Source organism: Salvia splendens, chromosome 1 (assembly GCF_004379255.2).
Source record: "Salvia splendens isolate huo1 chromosome 1, SspV2, whole genome shotgun sequence".
Taxonomy (NCBI): Eukaryota; Viridiplantae; Streptophyta; class Magnoliopsida; order Lamiales; family Lamiaceae; genus Salvia; species Salvia splendens.
This window is the reverse complement of record NC_056032.1, coordinates 46,545,344-46,562,314: the sequence shown is the minus strand read 5'-3', so window position 1 is coordinate 46,562,314 and position 16,971 is coordinate 46,545,344. Positions and strand designations below refer to the sequence as shown.

Genomic DNA, 16,971 nt, shown 5'->3' with positions numbered 1-16,971 from the left:
AGTAGTATATGGGTGGGAGACATAAATAGGGACAGGTGACGTTGAATGAAGCTCCTTAATTTCAGTGTAATAAATTTTCTGGGGAGAAGCATAAATTTAGAGATAAGTATTTGTGTGCACCCAACCTATAGATATACACGGATACACCCAAGCATATACTCCATATACATATACACGCACACAAGTGTGTGTGTGTGTGTGTGTGTGTGTCGATATTTAATATTTTTGATACTTGTTTTAATCTTTACAACATTATTTGGTAGATAGAAATATAATATCCGTCCGTAATTACACTGTCTTACTTTTTGGAACCTCTAGTTTAAAAAATTGTTTGATTATATAATAATTATAATATGATAGTGCAATATGGATTTTACACATTTAAAGTATTTTTATTGTAGATAATACTAACATTTTGTGTAATATTATCAAATAATAACAGGGGTGACTTTTATATCCGGGTATAGTAAATTCTAAGAGCATCTCCAATGGCGGACGTCCGGTCGGACATCCGGTCGGACGTCGCGACGGGCGACCGGGATGTCCGCCATTGTGGCGTTTAGGGTCGGATACGGACGTCCCGTGAGGACGTCGGGTGTCCTCGGACGTCGGCGCGACGGGCGGGCGGACGTCCGCCATTGTGGCGTCCAGTCGAACGTCCCGTTTTTAAATTTTTTTTTTTAAACTCTATATATTCGGCTCGTCGAATTTTATTTCATTCACAACACTTGTGTTAACAAGTTACTCTCTCTACATCTCTAATTTCAAGTATATCTAGAATGTCTAGTGAAAGTGATAGCGAGAATGAGTTGGAGGTCGCTGTTGAAGGTGCGATAGAGAGGTTGCTACAACAGAGGTTGCAGCGGCGGCAGCAGGCGGCGGTACCTCGGCCGATCATGTATGTTTTTTCCGATGAAGTTGTTAATTTTTTTATTAGTATGCAATTTTTTTTTTCGAATCATGTATGTTTTTTCCGATGAAGTTGTTAATTTTTCCGATAAAGTTGTTAATTTTTCCCGTAATTTTTTCGAATAATGTATGAGGTTTGGACTCGGAGGGGTTGACGTCAAATTTTATTTCCGTAAATGTAAATTGTTTTATTTGTAAATGTATGATTTTTTTTTTATTGCGGGATGTCCTAATGGGAAGGGCGGACATAGGAGGGGATGTCCTAGTGACGTGGCAGTGGGATGGGAAGTCCTAGTGACGTGGCATGAGGTGTTTTTGGGATGTCCTAGTGGATGTCCTAGTGGGATGTCCGCCCACTGGAGATGCTCTAAATAAGACAAATAGTAGTGAATGAACCAAAACGATACATGTAATCTTGTAGGAAAGTAGTAATGTAATTTGATAATTTGCCGCAATCATGAATTCATGATTACCTTTGAATGTAACTATAGATTCATCAAATAAATTACTCCCTCTTCTCTAAAAATAGTCAGATTTAGCAATTTTTTATTAGGGAAATGAGGAAGTATTATCGATTGGAGCTCTTAATTTATAAAACAAAATAAATAAGTAGCATTGTAATTACACTTATTGTCTTATTGATAAAGTAACAACCAAAGGCTTCGTGATTTTGCAATAATCCACTAAATCAAACAACCAAAAAGTGCACACACACACTGACACACACACACACACACACACACACACACCTCTCTCTCTCCTACACACCTGCTCCATAAGAAGCCAAAGGAAGTTCACATGCACTTGTTTTATATGCATAGAGGAAAAAAGGTGCAGCAACTCCTCAAGCTTGCTACTCCAACACAACTATCATTCATTATCTACACACACAAACATGAGAAATTGATAACAATGTAGCCATAGGCTCCTAATAAAACCTCAAACCAAATCATCAATTAACACTGCTGCAATGGCCTCAAGATTAGTCTTTGCATTTTGTTTCTTTTCATTCCTCCTGCAACTTGAAGCTGCAAAATCTCACTCAAATATTAATAATCCCCAAATCACTGTGATGGGCATTGTTTATTGTGACATCTGCTCCAACAACTCCTTCTCCAGACATAGCTACTTCTTACCAGGTTTCATCTTTATTTTCCCCCTTTTTTCCCAATTGAATAGTATGCTTACCTTCTTTCATTCAGTTTAGGATGTGTTTATGTTTGATGTGAATGAGTTAGGTTCTGTTTTCTGGAAAGAAAAAAAGATTTTTGGGGGATGAGAGACAAAGTGTTCTATTCTTGAGTTTAAAACATGCCTCTGTGTTCTTGCAACCTTAACTTTCTGGTTAAGGTTGTTGTAGTTATATAATATGCTTACATTTCTTGAATCTACAATTCATTTGGTTTTGTATTAGTTATGATGTTAAGCTGGATTTAGCAAGTTTTCTGATAGATGAGAGAGAGTTTGAACTTTGAACACTCTTACTTGTTTTTCTTGACCTGTATAATATGTTTACCTTCTGAGTTTAGGGTGTGTTTGGTTTTGCCTTAGTTTTGATGTGAATGAGTTAGGTTTTGTTTGGAAAGTAAAAAGAAGTAGGAATTGCAAGTTCTTGCAACCTTAACTTTTGTATTTCTTGTTTCTCTCTTGAATCTAGGATTCATTTGGTTTTGTATTTAGTTTTAATGTGAATTATTTAGGTTAGAACTTGCGAGATTTGTGATAAATCAACTCAATTTTGATTTTGTTATGTGACAGGAGTTGAGGTTAGAATAGATTGCATGTTCAATGCAATTGCTCCTAGAACTGCTGAGCAAATATCATTTTCAGTGAACAGAACAACAAATAAATATGGTATTTATAGGCTTGAGGTGCCTTCTGTTGATGGAGTTCAATGCGCTAGAGATAAAGCTGTGAAAAGCACTTGCCGAGCAACTCTGCTCTCCACGTCGTCTAAGGCCTGCGCCATCCCAGGGTTTCAGTCGACTTCCGACCAGATCTCGATCAAATCGAAACAAGCCAATATGTGCATTTACAGCCTCAATGCATTGAGTTATAGGCCATCCAAGAGAGACACTGCTCTGTGTGGGAAATGAATCAATAATTTGGTTATCATTTATATCTCTACTTGAACATTATAATGTGATAAAGGGATGATTTTTAGAATTTCCTGTTTGGTGCAATCTTTATATGTAGTGTTTGGTTTGTTTAGATATCAAGTAAAAATGTACATCTGTTTTAAGGTTTTCTCTTAATGTCCTATTTTGCACTAAACTAATGCACAACGCAAATTTCTTCACCAATACATAAGATAAAAACTCTGTTTCCTTGAGATTTCTTTTGGGGATCACCTGAATTTTAATGTAAAATTGGTTAAATAGGAGAGAAAAAGAGAAAAAAAAATAGTTGAATATAATAGTGGGACCTACATCATTAGTAGTGTGATGATGCGTGGTGAGAAAGTTGAAATTGATTAATTTTGGTAGGCGGAACTAAACATTACTAGTACAATTTTTGTGGGACGAAGAGAGTAATATTAAGTTGATATCAAGGGCATGAAATAATGAGAATAATGTTGTAAAATGGACATCCAAAATAAGCACATCTTTCATTTTTATTGATAACAAATACTATACATGAAAATACCTTAACTTCTAGCTGAATATATGGATTCTTGGCTATCTATGGCTTCCATTAGAGAATTCGAAACTGCGAATCGGGAAACTGATGGGGTGAATCTCATGCCTGGCCTAGTTTGCTCAGACAAGCAACTCCCTCTTCCAAATAGTCTTGTCTGCTAATCCAGAACTCTGGAGCATCCTGCAATGTGTTGCATGATATCAAGTGTTTACTATGTATTTATAAATTTGGAAAAGCCAAATAAAAGGGTGTGTGAGTGTGTTGGTGGAAGAGGATAAATAATGTGAACCTTCATGATTCCGGCAAGAACTGCGCCCCCAAGATACACCATATGCTTTCTTCGTGGTGGATCCTCTATACGCAGTCTTAGTTTCTATACCAAACAATAAATAGAATATCACCTGACTCTGTTCAAGACAAAAAGAAGCAAAAGTAACTCAAACAAGATAGTTGACTCGACTGGCTATGGTGAATGCCTTGTGACCCATACTACAAGATGACAAACTATCGCTTATTATATTTTAGAGTAACAAGAAGCATTGAGTGATTACGACAGGTCTTGGAGATTAGCGCAGTACAAACAATCTAGAGCTTACTAATCTAAACGTCAACATTTTAACAATGTGGAGTGGATTGCGTTTGAGCCTTGGAATTCTCAAGAGATCGACTCAGGCTCGTCTTATTTGCAAATAACAACCTCGTTAATTATGCTGCGCGTTAGAATCTGATGTGCTTAAGTTGTTCAAATTAATTTATCAACGGCACGAAGGTTGTAAATAGGTCAAGTTGAGAGAGAGAGAGAGAGAGAGAGAGAGAGTTGGGAAGTGAAGAAGAGATGAAATTTGCCATATTCCATTGAAAATGATATCAATTTAGAAGCAGAATTAGTATCAACTTACCTTCAATCCGTCCTTATTTCCCTTCAACACAGAATCAAGATAACGCTCCGATAATTCCTTCTCCAAGCTGGTAATAATATGACATAATTAAGTAATGTTAAAAGAGTTTCAAGAGAATTAAAAACAAAACACAGCCCTTAATATATATCAAATCCACCAGAACCAGCAAGATTCTGCACTAACTTAAGCTATTTATAATGAGCATAATACGTCCAACGAATCTAACAAGCAAAGATAACGAGCAAAAGGCCTAGTTGTCATTTTAGTAAAGATAAGAAAACATGATAATCTCTTCGCATCTCAGGCCAATAATCTATACCAATAAACCCACACAAAAAGTTGTCCTCACCAACATTAAGTTGATGGACTTTCCCGATAAAATATACTTATGAAACGATCAAGTTTGTCGCTGAAAGTGGAGAGGGATATGATATATACCGACTAGGTAATCCAGGATACATTGTGCTTCCACCGCTTAGGACAATGTGCTGGTAGAGCTGCAAAAAAGAAAAGGATTCTAATTGCTCTAACAACTGCAAAATGCATCACATGGAGACCTTGCAGTTAAAAGAAATATGAGTACCATCATCCTATTGTCGATATCCATTTCCTGGATGCAACGAAAAACCATATCAGCCATTCCATCTCCTTCGACATCTATTAGCTCCTGTATGAATTACAACAATAGATTATTTGCATAAAAGTCATAAAGCATGGATCAGAAAGTACTCATAATGCTTTGGAATGGCAGAAACATACTTACGGGAGAGAATAGAGCCTCAGGTGCTTGAAATCGCTCATTCCCAACTTTAATGACCCTTCCATCTGGGAGCTAATTATTAGAGGCATATCAACATCAATGATACATGTTATCCTAAAAGTTTGGTAAATGACAAGAATTTGCAAAAACAACTTACAGTATAATTTTTTACGAGGATGGTGGTATCAAGTCCCAACTGATACTCCCTTTTGTAATCATAACTGCAGGAAACTAGGAAAATTTTTAAAACCTGTATGTCGTCATTGAAAGAAGTGAAAGCAAGTTCACCTTATATAACAAAGCTTCTCTTTGATATTTCTCACTGTCTCAAAGTCAGCATTTCTGTTCATGGCATACCTTCACAGAGATAAAAAACGAATAATGAGAAAAATGCTATATTGCCCAGTATCCCCAACATAATGCAACAACTGAGTAGTAAATTTCAAGAACACATACCCCCTCCTCATGAGCAAATCAAGAAGATATGATGTTATGTGGCGCCCAGCTACGTTCATTCGTTTTGTTAGATGGGGAAATGAGTATCCATCAACAACTGGAACCTGGCATACAAGTTTCACGGATCACTTTCAAGAGTATAGCATGACCAAATAAATACACATGATTCTAGATCATCACACAATTAAACTAGTTCTGACTGAATCGAGCGCTATCAAACAGGAACCAACTTTTCAATGCTATAATTCTCATTGCAATTTCTTTTAAAACGTAAGACTCATTAAGTGTCTTTTATCACCTCCAACTCACATCACAAGTACAGAACAGGGACAAAATATTACCACATGAGTGACTCCGTCCCCAGAGTCAATAACAAGTCCTGTAAGCAAACCTGAGTCGGGACAAGAACATTAAAAGCACATAACTTTTATATCCAAAAGGAATTATAAATTTGAGACGATTATTTTGAAATCAAAATCATTAGATGATCCCTTTATAAAGGGATTCCATCAGTTAATCACTTCCAGACCATTTACAATATCCTGGATTCAGTAGTTAAAACTAGAAACTTCCGCTACAAACATCTAAAACCCATTTATTCCTGTAAGCACCTTGAGCGTATAAGGTTAAAACAGCCTGGATTTGGATGAAAACACCTTGAAATTTGTATTTCTCAAACATAACCTCAACCTGAAACAAAGACAGTGTGGAAATAGATTAGTCAATATTGAACATTAAGAAGCAAATATTAGCACATCATTCTAAGATGTCAGCTCACCATCCTTTCACGATTTTTAGACGGATTCAGAGGCGGATCAGTAAGCAAGATTTTACATTCCGTAGGATCTACCTTCAGACAGATAAGAGCAGGTGAAATTCAGTTCCATCTTAAATGATATTGCCCGCTTCTAATCAAAGACAGTGATCTAAATGAGGTATAGAGGAAAAAAGACCTTTAGTTCGCTAGAAAACACATGATCCCACACATGTCCCATATCATCCCAATTTTGAACGATTCCATTGTTGACAGGATAAGATATGTCCAATTGATGCCGCCACTTTAAACAAGCATCACCCACAAGAGTATCCTGTTGGAAAAGATACGAAAAGCCAATAGTCACAGATAAGTTGGTGCAGCTTGACAAGAGTTGGCATCTGAATCACGATATGAATTAAAAGTTGGCTTCTGAACCATGGAATTGAGATTGTGGGAGTAGGAAATGATAAATAATCCACTTATTCTGCTTCCAAATACCAATGCTACAATTCCTAGATAGCATTACATGACTATATTTCCAGCAATTAACAGCTGCGTAGAACCTTGTGGTACCCATCAAAATCTAAAATGGGAATGGCCAACCTTTCCTTCGGCTCCTAGTCGAACTACGATAGCTTATTTGAATTAAAGGTTAACATACAGAAATTGATCAATCTTTCTACACATTGAACGTGACTCCCAAGTCCCACAGTTAACTAATTGGAAGAAAACTTATCCAACATTTACTTCGTGAACCTAAATGGATCAAACTACGGCGTTTCCTTATCTAAATTATGTTGAACTGTTACTTACACACGCATTCATGCGCCCAATTTAAACTGTAAATAACAAATACCAAAAGCAGATGAAACAAAAGGGCAACAAGCTGACCGTGATCTCTTGTTCCATTAAAGACTCTTCGTAGCGAAGCATTGGCCTTCCAACAACACAAGGGAACACAGATGTTGGGAAATTCTCCCCCGCAAATCCACATTTCACATACTGCAATCAATTCGTACAAAACATATGAGCCTCGCTAATTGACCTCAAATTGCCCTCGAAAACCTAATAAAATTCTATAATTAACTAGCAGGCCAGATCAAGAGGCAAAATTAAAAAATTTCAGCACTCAATAAAAACATCAAGTGTTGCAGATTTAGCTAAACATGCAGCATCGATCGGAAAAGAAAAGCGATGAAAAATAAATTCAAACGGATAATCGATCGATAAACGGAAATGTGTGGGTGGTTGAAGATGAAGGCAATTACACCGGTGCCGTTGTCGCAAACGACGACGTTACGGCTATCCATTGATATCACTCAGAAACACCAGCAAAATCAAAACTTTCAGCTGATTTAACCAACTCTCTTGCTTTCAAACTCAGCAAACAACAATTGATGATTCTTTAAACTAAACTAAACACATAATACTAACTTATATGTTTGTTTCAATTAAAAGTCAATTGTATAAATATGAACTCCAAAACATATATAGGGAGTACTCCTTCTATCCCAATATAACTGAAGGGTTTCTTTTCGGCCGTTATTTTACGAAAATATAATAAAATAGTTAGATAAGAGAGAAAGTAAAGTAAGAGAGAATAATCTAAAAATGAGTAGTATATGCATTATTGTCTTGTTTACTTTACTTTCTTTCAATTCTAATTATTTATTAGTATTATTTTTGAAAAATAACGTCTGAATTGAAACGCCTCATTTGCACTGGAACAAAGGAAGCAACATTTTTTGTTATTTGTTTCAAATAAAGAGCCAATAATTTAGGGGTATATTAACTCCAAAACTACAACCTTTGGCAATCCATAAAATAAATGTTTGATTTTTCAGGCCAACTTTGTGTATACATAAATTATGAACTCCAAAACTCTTACCACTCTTCAAATCTAAGTTTTTTTTCTAAATCAAACTACATATGAATTAAGTATAATAGGAGTATACTAATATGATAAATTGTTGATTAGTTCAATTATGAGAAGGGATGCTTATTGGGCACATTGGTAGAGATGCTTTTTCGGTAAATTAGTTATCAATTAACTAGTCATTGAAACAAAACCAACCGATTATTAGTTAACAAATCAACCAAATTTATAGATCATGGTTCAATATTAGTTATAGTGCGCTATTTAACATTTCTCTTGAAATCATATTGTTCAAACATAGAAAATGAGTTGGTAAAATTAAAAATGATGCGACAGTCAAAACAACATTTATTTTGTCACAATGATGTCATTTTAATTGACATTGAAATTAAAGTATAAAGTATTTACACAAAGTATAAGTTTTTAATTAATCATTATCATAAATCATAATGTATAAAAAGTATATTACTCAAAAATAATATACGTACACAATTTATGATTATACTAGTAGTCCCTCCGTCCCATTAAATATGCAACACTTGGGAATCGGCACGAGATTTTATGCAGTGTTGTTTTGTGAGTTAATGAAGAGAGAGTAAAGTAAGAGAGATGAAAAAGTAGAGATAGAGTTATTTCCATTTTAGGAAACGTTTCATTTTAATTGGGACAATCCAAAAAGGAAAACTTTTCATTTCTAATGGGACAGAGAGAGTATTAAATAACTAAAAACACTAATTAAGATTAACTACCTATTATAATAATTATATAAAAACTAAAACCTAAATTATAAATCATGGAGTATTTTTTATAAACAAAATCAAATTGTATAGTAGTAGTCTTATATAATATAATTGGGCTTCGACCCATTAATGAGCCCAATATGATTTACAAATTCGGCCCAATATTGGCATAAACCCTAGATCCACGTTCGCTTTCACCAAGTATAAAATTTAGGGTTTCCAGTCCAATTGCAAACCCCTTCTCATTTCGTCGAAGAAGACGCAGCAGCAGCAACAGCAGAGAAATGGTAAACGAAATTCGATTCTCACTCGCCATTTATCATCACATCCATCTCCGTTAATCTAACTATGTTGATTTTCAGGCTCCAAAGAAGGGCGCTAAGCTTCCGGTCGCCGCCAAGAAGAAGGTCGAGAAAGTGGTCAACCCACTCTTCGAGAAGAGGCCGAAGCAGTTCGGGATCGGCGGCGCCCTCCCGCCGAAGAAGGACCTTCACAGATTCGTGAGATGGCCGCAAGTTGTGCGCATTCAGCGCAAGAAGATGATCCTCAAGCAGCGCTTGAAGGTGCCGCCGCCAATTCATCAATTCTCCAAAACATTGGATAAGAATTTGGGTACATCTTTTTATACTGATTTTCTACGTTTTAGCTCTTTAGCTTTGGGTAGTTTTTGTTTGTTATAGTGAATGCATTCCGGTTATCTGCTACGTATCTGTTTTGCAATGTTTATATAGTATGCTATGTTTAGAAGTTGTTATATATTATATTGTTTCAGAATAATGAGTGATTTTCCTATATAAAACTGTAATCTGGTTTGTGGACTATTCTGGATTAGGTTTAAATATCTAATGGGTCATCAATGCAGCCATGATTTGTATGAATATGACTATAGAAAGGATTTTCTGATGTGAAATTATACTTATTCTTGTCTGTAGAATTTTTAGGTTAGGTTTAGGTATCTAATGAATGGAAGCAACCTTGATTTATGAGTATTTAGTTTGATTCTGCTTATCTAGTCTAAAATTAGTTTATCGCATGCTTTACTGTATTAGACTGACAGTGTATATTGATTTTATGCTTGAATTAGCAACTAGCCTATTCAAGATGATACTCAAATACAGACCTGAGGATAGAGCCCAGAAGAAGGATAGGCTTTTGAAGAGAGCTCAAGCTGAGGCTGAGGGCAAAACCCCCGAGACTAAGAAGCCAATTGTGGTGAAATATGGTTTGAACCATGTGACTTACCTAATTGAGCAGGTTTTAAGTCCATCCTTGTCCCATTTGCTGTGCTCATCTGACTTCTGCTGTTTTTTTATCATTGATTTTATGTGTTCTTTATTTACAGAACAAGGCCCAGTTGGTTGTGATTGCCCATGATGTTGATCCTATTGAGCTTGTTGTGTGGCTCCCTGCCTTGTGCAGAAAGATGGAGATCCCATACTGCATTGTCAAGGGCAAGGCTCGATTGGGAAGTGTAAGTTGCAACCCACCTTCTCAATTTGCATTTCGTTTTTGTTCATTTTTTGTCTAATTTGATTATGTTTTGTGCTGCGCAGATCGTACACAAGAAAACTGCCTCTGTTCTGTGCTTGACCTCAGTAAAGAACGAGGACAAGATGGATTTCAGCAAAATCCTTGAGGCCATCAAGGTATTTTGGCTATGTCCGACTGTATCAAAGATGTCTATTTAGTTAGGTTATTTAATTTGACGCCTAACCCTTTCCATCTGCTGTGTTTACAGGCCAACTTTAATGATAAGTACGATGAGACAAGGAAGAAGTGGGGAGGTGGTGTCATGGGATCTAAGTCACAGGCCAAGACCAAGGCGAAGGAAAGGGTACTTGCCAAGGAGGCTGCGCAGAGGATGACTTAAGTAGAGTTCCTGTGTGTTTGCTTGTCTTAGTTATAGTGTCAATGAGAGATCTCTTATTCTGCTATTGTTTTTCCAACACCAGACATGAATTTTGTTCCTTGAATTCAACTTTTCTTCTTCTGTTTGGAGCACCTATCCTTCAGACTATCTACATGGATAAATCTTACGTTTCTCAAGTGTTTGATTAGTTATTTAATTATTTTTATTTTACAGCTTGTTTAGTTTTATACTCCCCCTCTCTTTCTTTTTAAATGAGTTGTTTTTTCCATTTCGGTTGCTCTCTCAAAAACTTGCATATGTTTATTCTTGTTCTGTTGCTCTTTCTTTCAAAAACTAAGTTTATAATGTTGCTTGGGATTATTCATCTCCCACTCTTATGTCTACTACTGTTTAATTGTAGGTATTTCCCACTGTCTAATATAGAATCTAATTTTAGCTTATTTAATTTTATTTGTCAATGTTGTCCTATCCAACATATCAAATGTAGTAGTAACTGTTACCAAGTGATGAGCGAAATTTTGATCCATCTTTGTCTTGCTGACATAAAAAATACCATGACACAAGAAGCATTTTCATTAACATTTTTAAGGCTTCTACATTCTTGGATATGTACATATTTTGAATCTGTACTTACAAGAGCCTTAGCTTCAACAGAAGAGAGTTAATATATACATGTACAAGGCTACACAACCCTCTTCCTAACCTAACCTATCGACAGTATGTGTGATTTCATCTACCGAGGAACATGGTCATTGCCATAAAACATCTATGTTTCCATGACCCTAACATGAAACCCAGCAAAGTAAGAATTTCGATTCAAGGTAGTAGAGGAGGATCTATAATCACGTAAACGAGGAAAAGGTTCGAGATCTGAAGAAGCTTCCTAAAAGGAAGCTAATTGTGCTCTCCTGCTGTGGTTTTGGGGAAGAGTTAATGTCCCATTTGACGTGCAAAACACCACCACCAATCTGTTCACAGATGGCGTCGACAGTCTTATGATCTACGGGGTTGCCAGTCACATCCGTGACATAGAATGTATCCCTAGCTTTCCCACCCCTTGTTGAGATCTCTGCTCTTTTGATGCACAGACCATTTTCCCTAAATATCCTGGTGATGTCGGAGAGAAGTCCTACTCTGTCTTCAGCACACAGTTCCAACTCTAGACCCTGATAAAATGCAGACAATATCAGAATATGTTTACTCATTTGACACATTCCACACAATATCAGTACCTCAGTGCCTCGCCTTTCAATGGCTGCTTCCAAACATTGCATCACACGGTCTCGTTCAGCTTCTGAACTAATAGGGACACCATCCATGTGCCGAATATAGTATTCCTATATTGACCGATAAATGACTTTAGTAGTGTCAGTAGATGTTGCTCAGAGCAACCATTACTCAGTTCATTTATGAACACAAATCACATTTACAAGAAATTGTACCTGATATGCCTCCGTTCTTCCTGTGTGGACTACCCCGTGAAAGACTACATACTGCATGTCAGTCAGAGTGCAGATAATGTCAAACAATAGCTTGGGTCGATCTTTTGATCTCAAGGTGATGACCGTATAATCTTTTTCAGGACAATCTGTTACAATTACATGAGGTCTGGAGGTCTTGGCATGAACATTGCCACCAATCAAATTGTCAGCTTTTTCATAGTCTCGATCAGCAAACATGATCTGGTGTAACCTTCTTTGCCTGTGGGTGACGCCAGGTGGTGGAAGCGTCATTTTTGCAGAATTATCACTGTGTCCCCTGAGAACATTGCATAAGAGCTCCTTTATCGCTGCTAGGCGCTTTGGATCTTCAATTGCACAACCCATGGTATGGTCAGTGACAAGAACCACAGCTGCAGCTCTCTCATTGTGCGTCCATATCTCGGCATTTACCACATTGCACTCGAGATCCGTCAGGACAGCACAGACTTCAGATAATAAACCGGGCCTGTCTCTTCCTGTTAGCTCAATGCACGTATGCTCTTCAGAAGGGACCAATCCAACCAGTCCTTTCAAAGAAGGTTCAACCAAATCATCACTGCTTTCAAGTCTCTGCAGATGGTTGAGTGGAAATGAGAATCGAAAATAAATGATGACAGAACCAATGAGCAAAATATAATATGCAGTCTTCCCTACAGTATCTGGCATGAATATACCTACTTTATCATGGTTCCACAGAATAATGACAAAAACAGAACATCCAGCAAAGTTCTTCTTAGTCTTAATCCAATTAGACTAAGGCATGTTCCAAATATATTTCATGTGCTTAGGCTTAGCTCGGTACCACCAGTGGATGCAGAAAATTATGTAAAAATGCTTCAACATTTATAAGATCAAATCACAACCAATGCATGATGAGTTTTTTGTTTTTTATACATAGGACAAAATAAAAAGTTCAAGCACTTAATTTGGAGAAATGACACACACCACAGAGTGGTTCAGGTTTTAATCTTTAAACGAAAAGGACAGATATATACCGCTTGGATGTAGCTGATGGTCTCTTGATCTCTAATTTTGTTTCCATTTTGATCAATCACATTGAACACTGCACAAAATTGTGTTAGATATACTGTTGAAAACTTGAAATAAAGAAATATTAGAAGCTTATATAGAGTCCAGAATACCACAGCACCCTTGTTACCAACTTCCAGAAATCTTTGTAGTGTAAAAAGTAATAACTGTCACAAACGAAGCTTACCATCCATAAACCATCCACCATCAGATGATATGTACGCTTTCTTAATCACAAGATCCAAATCTGTCAAAATTTGGACCACCTGAAGGAGGATTCCATGCTTATTGACACTATCAACCTAGATAAAACAAAACCATCTACCAATAAGAATATTTAGAGAAATTGCATAACTACAATGAAGAACGAACATTATCCTGGTATGAAAGTCAAAACTCAAAAGTTGAAATAAAACTCAAACTCTACGGGACAAGGAGATGGAGCATGCCTGTATTATAGTGGCATCCTCACAAGCATCATTATCAATCACAACCCTGCAACAAAAAACCAAGAACTAAGTCCCCATACAAACACATAAGTATTTCATTAAAAAAATGCTAAAATAACAGCATCCATATTTTGACAACGAAAATCAATACAAAATGGAATCCATACACCAAATTTCATAACAGATTAATACATTGTTTGGAGAAAGAACACTAATCAAATTCATGTGCGAGTGTGTGACATGGAAATCTGAACACTACTACCATAATAACCGGCCCTAAATTCCTCAGTGATAACCTAACCACCAAAGGAGCACGATGCCTCTACTTTTTTATCAAGCTCTTCACCGCAGTTGAAAATCACCTAAGTATACGCACATCAAAAATCGAAACACAGCAGTTGCAGATATGATTGATTCACGGAAAATAAAAATTCATGATGGCGCCAATCAGATACGAGTACAATCAAGCTATAAAAAGCCCTAGAAACATTCATATGCAGTATAAAACGTCGAAATCGATAAAAAAAAATGAAACGAAGAAATCATTAAAACAAGGATATACAGCAAACCTGGGCGGATTGATCCTGCGCAGAAGCTTGGCAAACTCGTCATCCATTTATTCAAATCTGTGGAGCATTTGAGGAAATTTTCCGTGAAATGATCGGTGTGGATAAAAGTAGGAATGGAAAAATGGCAGTGAGTCTTCTCCAATACCTGAGGAGAAATAATATCTGCAGAAAAAAATGAAGAGAGAGAGTGAGAATTAGCTGTGTATAAAATGTATGCGTCTCTTCACTCGATTCAAGGAGTAGTAACTAACTGCGACGTGGCTTCAACAACTTCCTATTTATATCATTTTTCTGCGAATGATTTCATAATTACTTAACCAATTAATAAATAATTATTTAAATCACAAACAATACATTTATATGAAATAACAAAAAGAAAATAAATACCGTAAAAATTAAAAATACTCTCCAAGAAATATAAATTTTTTTTTAATAGAAGTATTGGTCTTGTTCTTTCCAATAGAATTTCAAGAAATATAAAAAATATGTTATAAAAGTATTGGTCATGTATATATGTATGTTACTGTATAAAATGACGTATAAGGAAAATATCATAATTAAGGAATTTATTTTGGCCACGTGAACGATAGTTATGCTCTACATATAAGTGAAATTATTAATTATGTATCGAGAATTTAGCATAAAATCAACCTTTATTAAGAATATATTCGACGCCTTAGCTAGCCACTGAATTATGCAAGTATTTTGTTATACAGTCAATGTGAACATTGAATAGTCTCTAAATCTTATCTGAAATATTTATAATAGTACTAGCTATAAGGATAATTGTCTTTTCATGTGTACTAGATTAAAGTGTAATGATTTTATCACATAAAAATAAGTAGTAAAAAATATTATTGTGATTAATTAATATGCTATTGTAGTAATCTAAATTCGGAAAAAAACAATAATTTTATACATTAAAACATTAACTTTTATCAACACAGCAATAATTTTTGTAACATTGACTTTGATTATAAGAAGCGTCATTATTTATTTGGAAGACATCGTGACTTTTATTTTATAAAAGCAAATTTTTTTTCATAGTAGTACTAATTTTGACAAAGGCCTTTTTTGTTTTAATATGTGTATGTCTTATTCATTTTTCGATCCATGTTTGTATTATATTTGTGTATATATATATTAACACGTATTATCCATTTTCATTGGTAGTGTTTGATACATAGGTGATTAACGTGGAGAACTTAAACAACACATAATATTTCATGTAATGCTAAATAACTCCTTTTCATTGCTTTGTTTGAATTTGATTAAATACACACCTCTTGATATTCATGTCAGTTCGGCGTGTTTCTAATGCATCCAAAACAATTAAAGATAGTAATATATCCATTTATGAAAAATAGCAAACTTCTATTTATTTATGATAAGTTTCTATAATAATCTCATTTTTTACTAATAATATTCTAAACTAATTTTTTTACTCCGTATTGTTTACTAAAATTATTTTTCTTGGATGAAAGTAGTATAGATAAGCATATAAATATTGTTATAAATAAGAAAAAAGATTTAGAAATAACAATGGATAAACATTGGCTAAATTTAGTGGGATTTATTAATGGGCAATAGGCCCAAATTATTTTATATTTGAAGGGATGTAAAGATAGTTTGATTCGCTTGAATGCGATCTGCAGAGATATGCACTTTGTAAAGATATTTACTACGTTTTATCATGTTTTTGGCCTTTCGATAAGACACTTGCCTAGTTGAGGGTATATTACTTGTATAGATAGAAATATTCATTATTTTTTCTTCATTATTCTTGATTGAGACAATTTTTTTAATATTGTAGTTAATTTAAATGAAGTCAAGTAGTAGCACTCTCTAAATCATCGATAAAAGGCGATGAGTGAACCATTCAACATAACCTACACTTATCGAGAATTTAAATCTAGAACACCCCATATCAGCTGCACATGAGATGAAGATATAACACTATCCCATGTGGGCCTGTCTTTGTGTGGGAAAAAGCTTAGACACCAACCACAAAGAGCTAATAATTAAGTCAAATATTTAATGTGTTTATTTTTTATAAGAGCATTAGCAGTGGTGAGGATGTCTCGGTGGACATCCCCGCGGACATCCCAAAAACACCTCCTGCCACGTCATACGGACATCCCACTGCGGATGCCACATCATACGAACATCCCCAAAGACATTCCGACGGACTTCCTACAATAAAAGAAATTAATGTAATAATCGGGACGTCCGCGCGGACATCCGTGAGAGTCAACGCAATGGCGGACGTCCGCACGGACGTCGCGATGGATATCCGTGGAACACCGCAGAACTCCGGTGTCCGCAGCGGATGTCTGTATCCGTGCCTCCCTTGCACAATGACGGACGTCCCGCACGGACTTTCGGCACGCCAGTCGGAATTCTGCCGGGACGGGCGCCGTTGCTAATGCTCTAGGTAGTTAATTTGAGAAACATTATGAATTAAAACTTTTTTTGTAATCTTAAACTACGGATTCCTTCACTAAAATTAATTCTTACGGAATATCAGCCCTATTGG

General features: G+C 35.8%; 4 protein-coding genes across 4 annotated transcripts; 2 read left to right on the top strand and 2 right to left on the bottom strand.

Annotated features, from left to right (window-relative positions):
- The first annotated feature begins 1,714 nt into the window (after positions 1 to 1,714).
- LOC121802592 lies at positions 1,715 to 3,151 on the top strand. Its single transcript, XM_042202281.1, has 2 exons — positions 1,715 to 2,048; positions 2,668 to 3,151. Exons 1-2 carry the CDS (start codon positions 1,880 to 1,882, stop codon positions 3,003 to 3,005), a joined length of 507 nt encoding a protein of 168 aa, XP_042058215.1. The 5' UTR covers positions 1,715 to 1,879; the 3' UTR covers positions 3,006 to 3,151.
- A 275-nt stretch (positions 3,152 to 3,426) lies between these two features.
- LOC121802582 (actin-related protein 2) lies at positions 3,427 to 7,888 on the bottom strand. The gene is made up of 15 exons (XM_042202271.1): positions 7,690 to 7,888; positions 7,313 to 7,423; positions 6,618 to 6,752; positions 6,443 to 6,514; positions 6,276 to 6,354; positions 6,006 to 6,055; positions 5,665 to 5,768; positions 5,497 to 5,565; positions 5,366 to 5,429; positions 5,212 to 5,280; positions 5,032 to 5,115; positions 4,887 to 4,945; positions 4,449 to 4,515; positions 3,839 to 3,922; positions 3,427 to 3,729 (listed from the first exon to the last, which is right to left on the bottom strand). Exons 1-15 carry the CDS (start codon positions 7,729 to 7,731, stop codon positions 3,649 to 3,651), a joined length of 1,170 nt encoding a protein of 389 aa, XP_042058205.1. The 5' UTR covers positions 7,732 to 7,888; the 3' UTR covers positions 3,427 to 3,648.
- Positions 7,889 to 9,190: 1,302 nt separating this feature from the next.
- On the top strand, positions 9,191 to 11,083 carry LOC121802571 (60S ribosomal protein L7a-2). Its single transcript, XM_042202263.1, has 6 exons — positions 9,191 to 9,324; positions 9,400 to 9,649; positions 10,122 to 10,291; positions 10,380 to 10,508; positions 10,591 to 10,683; positions 10,776 to 11,083. The coding sequence occupies exons 1-6, from the start codon at positions 9,322 to 9,324 to the stop codon at positions 10,905 to 10,907; spliced, it is 777 nt and encodes a 258-aa protein (XP_042058197.1). The 5' UTR covers positions 9,191 to 9,321; the 3' UTR covers positions 10,908 to 11,083.
- A 379-nt stretch (positions 11,084 to 11,462) lies between these two features.
- On the bottom strand, positions 11,463 to 14,679 carry LOC121802562 (ACT domain-containing protein ACR6-like). The gene is made up of 8 exons (XM_042202252.1): positions 14,581 to 14,679; positions 14,436 to 14,492; positions 13,867 to 13,912; positions 13,605 to 13,719; positions 13,384 to 13,451; positions 12,350 to 12,958; positions 12,140 to 12,244; positions 11,463 to 12,073 (listed from the first exon to the last, which is right to left on the bottom strand). The coding sequence occupies exons 2-8, from the start codon at positions 14,480 to 14,482 to the stop codon at positions 11,750 to 11,752; spliced, it is 1,314 nt and encodes a 437-aa protein (XP_042058186.1). The 5' UTR covers positions 14,483 to 14,492; positions 14,581 to 14,679; the 3' UTR covers positions 11,463 to 11,749.
- Positions 14,680 to 16,971: the final 2,292 nt, after the last annotated feature.

Excerpts from the sequence above, each read along its gene's own strand:
- LOC121802592 (XM_042202281.1), top strand. The coding sequence starts at position 1,880 with ATGGCCTCAAGATTAGTCTTTGCATTTTGTTTCTTTTCATTCCTCCTG. Across the intron at positions 2,049-2,667 it reads ACATAGCTACTTCTTACCAG|GAGTTGAGGTTAGAATAGAT; the intron begins GTTTCATCTTTA and ends GTTATGTGACAG.
- LOC121802582 (XM_042202271.1), bottom strand. The coding sequence starts at position 7,731 with ATGGATAGCCGTAACGTCGTCGTTTGCGACAACGGCACCGGT. Across the intron at positions 5,566-5,664 it reads GATTTGCTCATGAGGAGGGG|GTATGCCATGAACAGAAATG; the intron begins GTATGTGTTCTT and ends ATCTCTGTGAAG. Across the intron at positions 4,516-4,886 it reads TATCCTGGATTACCTAGTCG|CTTGGAGAAGGAATTATCGG; the intron begins GTATATATCATA and ends TATTATTACCAG.
- LOC121802571 (XM_042202263.1), top strand. Across the intron at positions 9,650-10,121 it reads AACATTGGATAAGAATTTGG|CAACTAGCCTATTCAAGATG; the intron begins GTACATCTTTTT and ends TGCTTGAATTAG. Across the intron at positions 10,509-10,590 it reads GCAAGGCTCGATTGGGAAGT|ATCGTACACAAGAAAACTGC; the intron begins GTAAGTTGCAAC and ends TGTGCTGCGCAG.
- LOC121802562 (XM_042202252.1), bottom strand. The coding sequence starts at position 14,482 with ATGGATGACGAGTTTGCCAAGCTTCTGCGCAGGATCAATCCGCCCAG. Across the intron at positions 13,452-13,604 it reads TGGTGGATGGTTTATGGATG|TGTTCAATGTGATTGATCAA; the intron begins GTAAGCTTCGTT and ends AATTTTGTGCAG. Across the intron at positions 12,074-12,139 it reads TTGAAAGGCGAGGCACTGAG|GGTCTAGAGTTGGAACTGTG; the intron begins GTACTGATATTG and ends GCATTTTATCAG.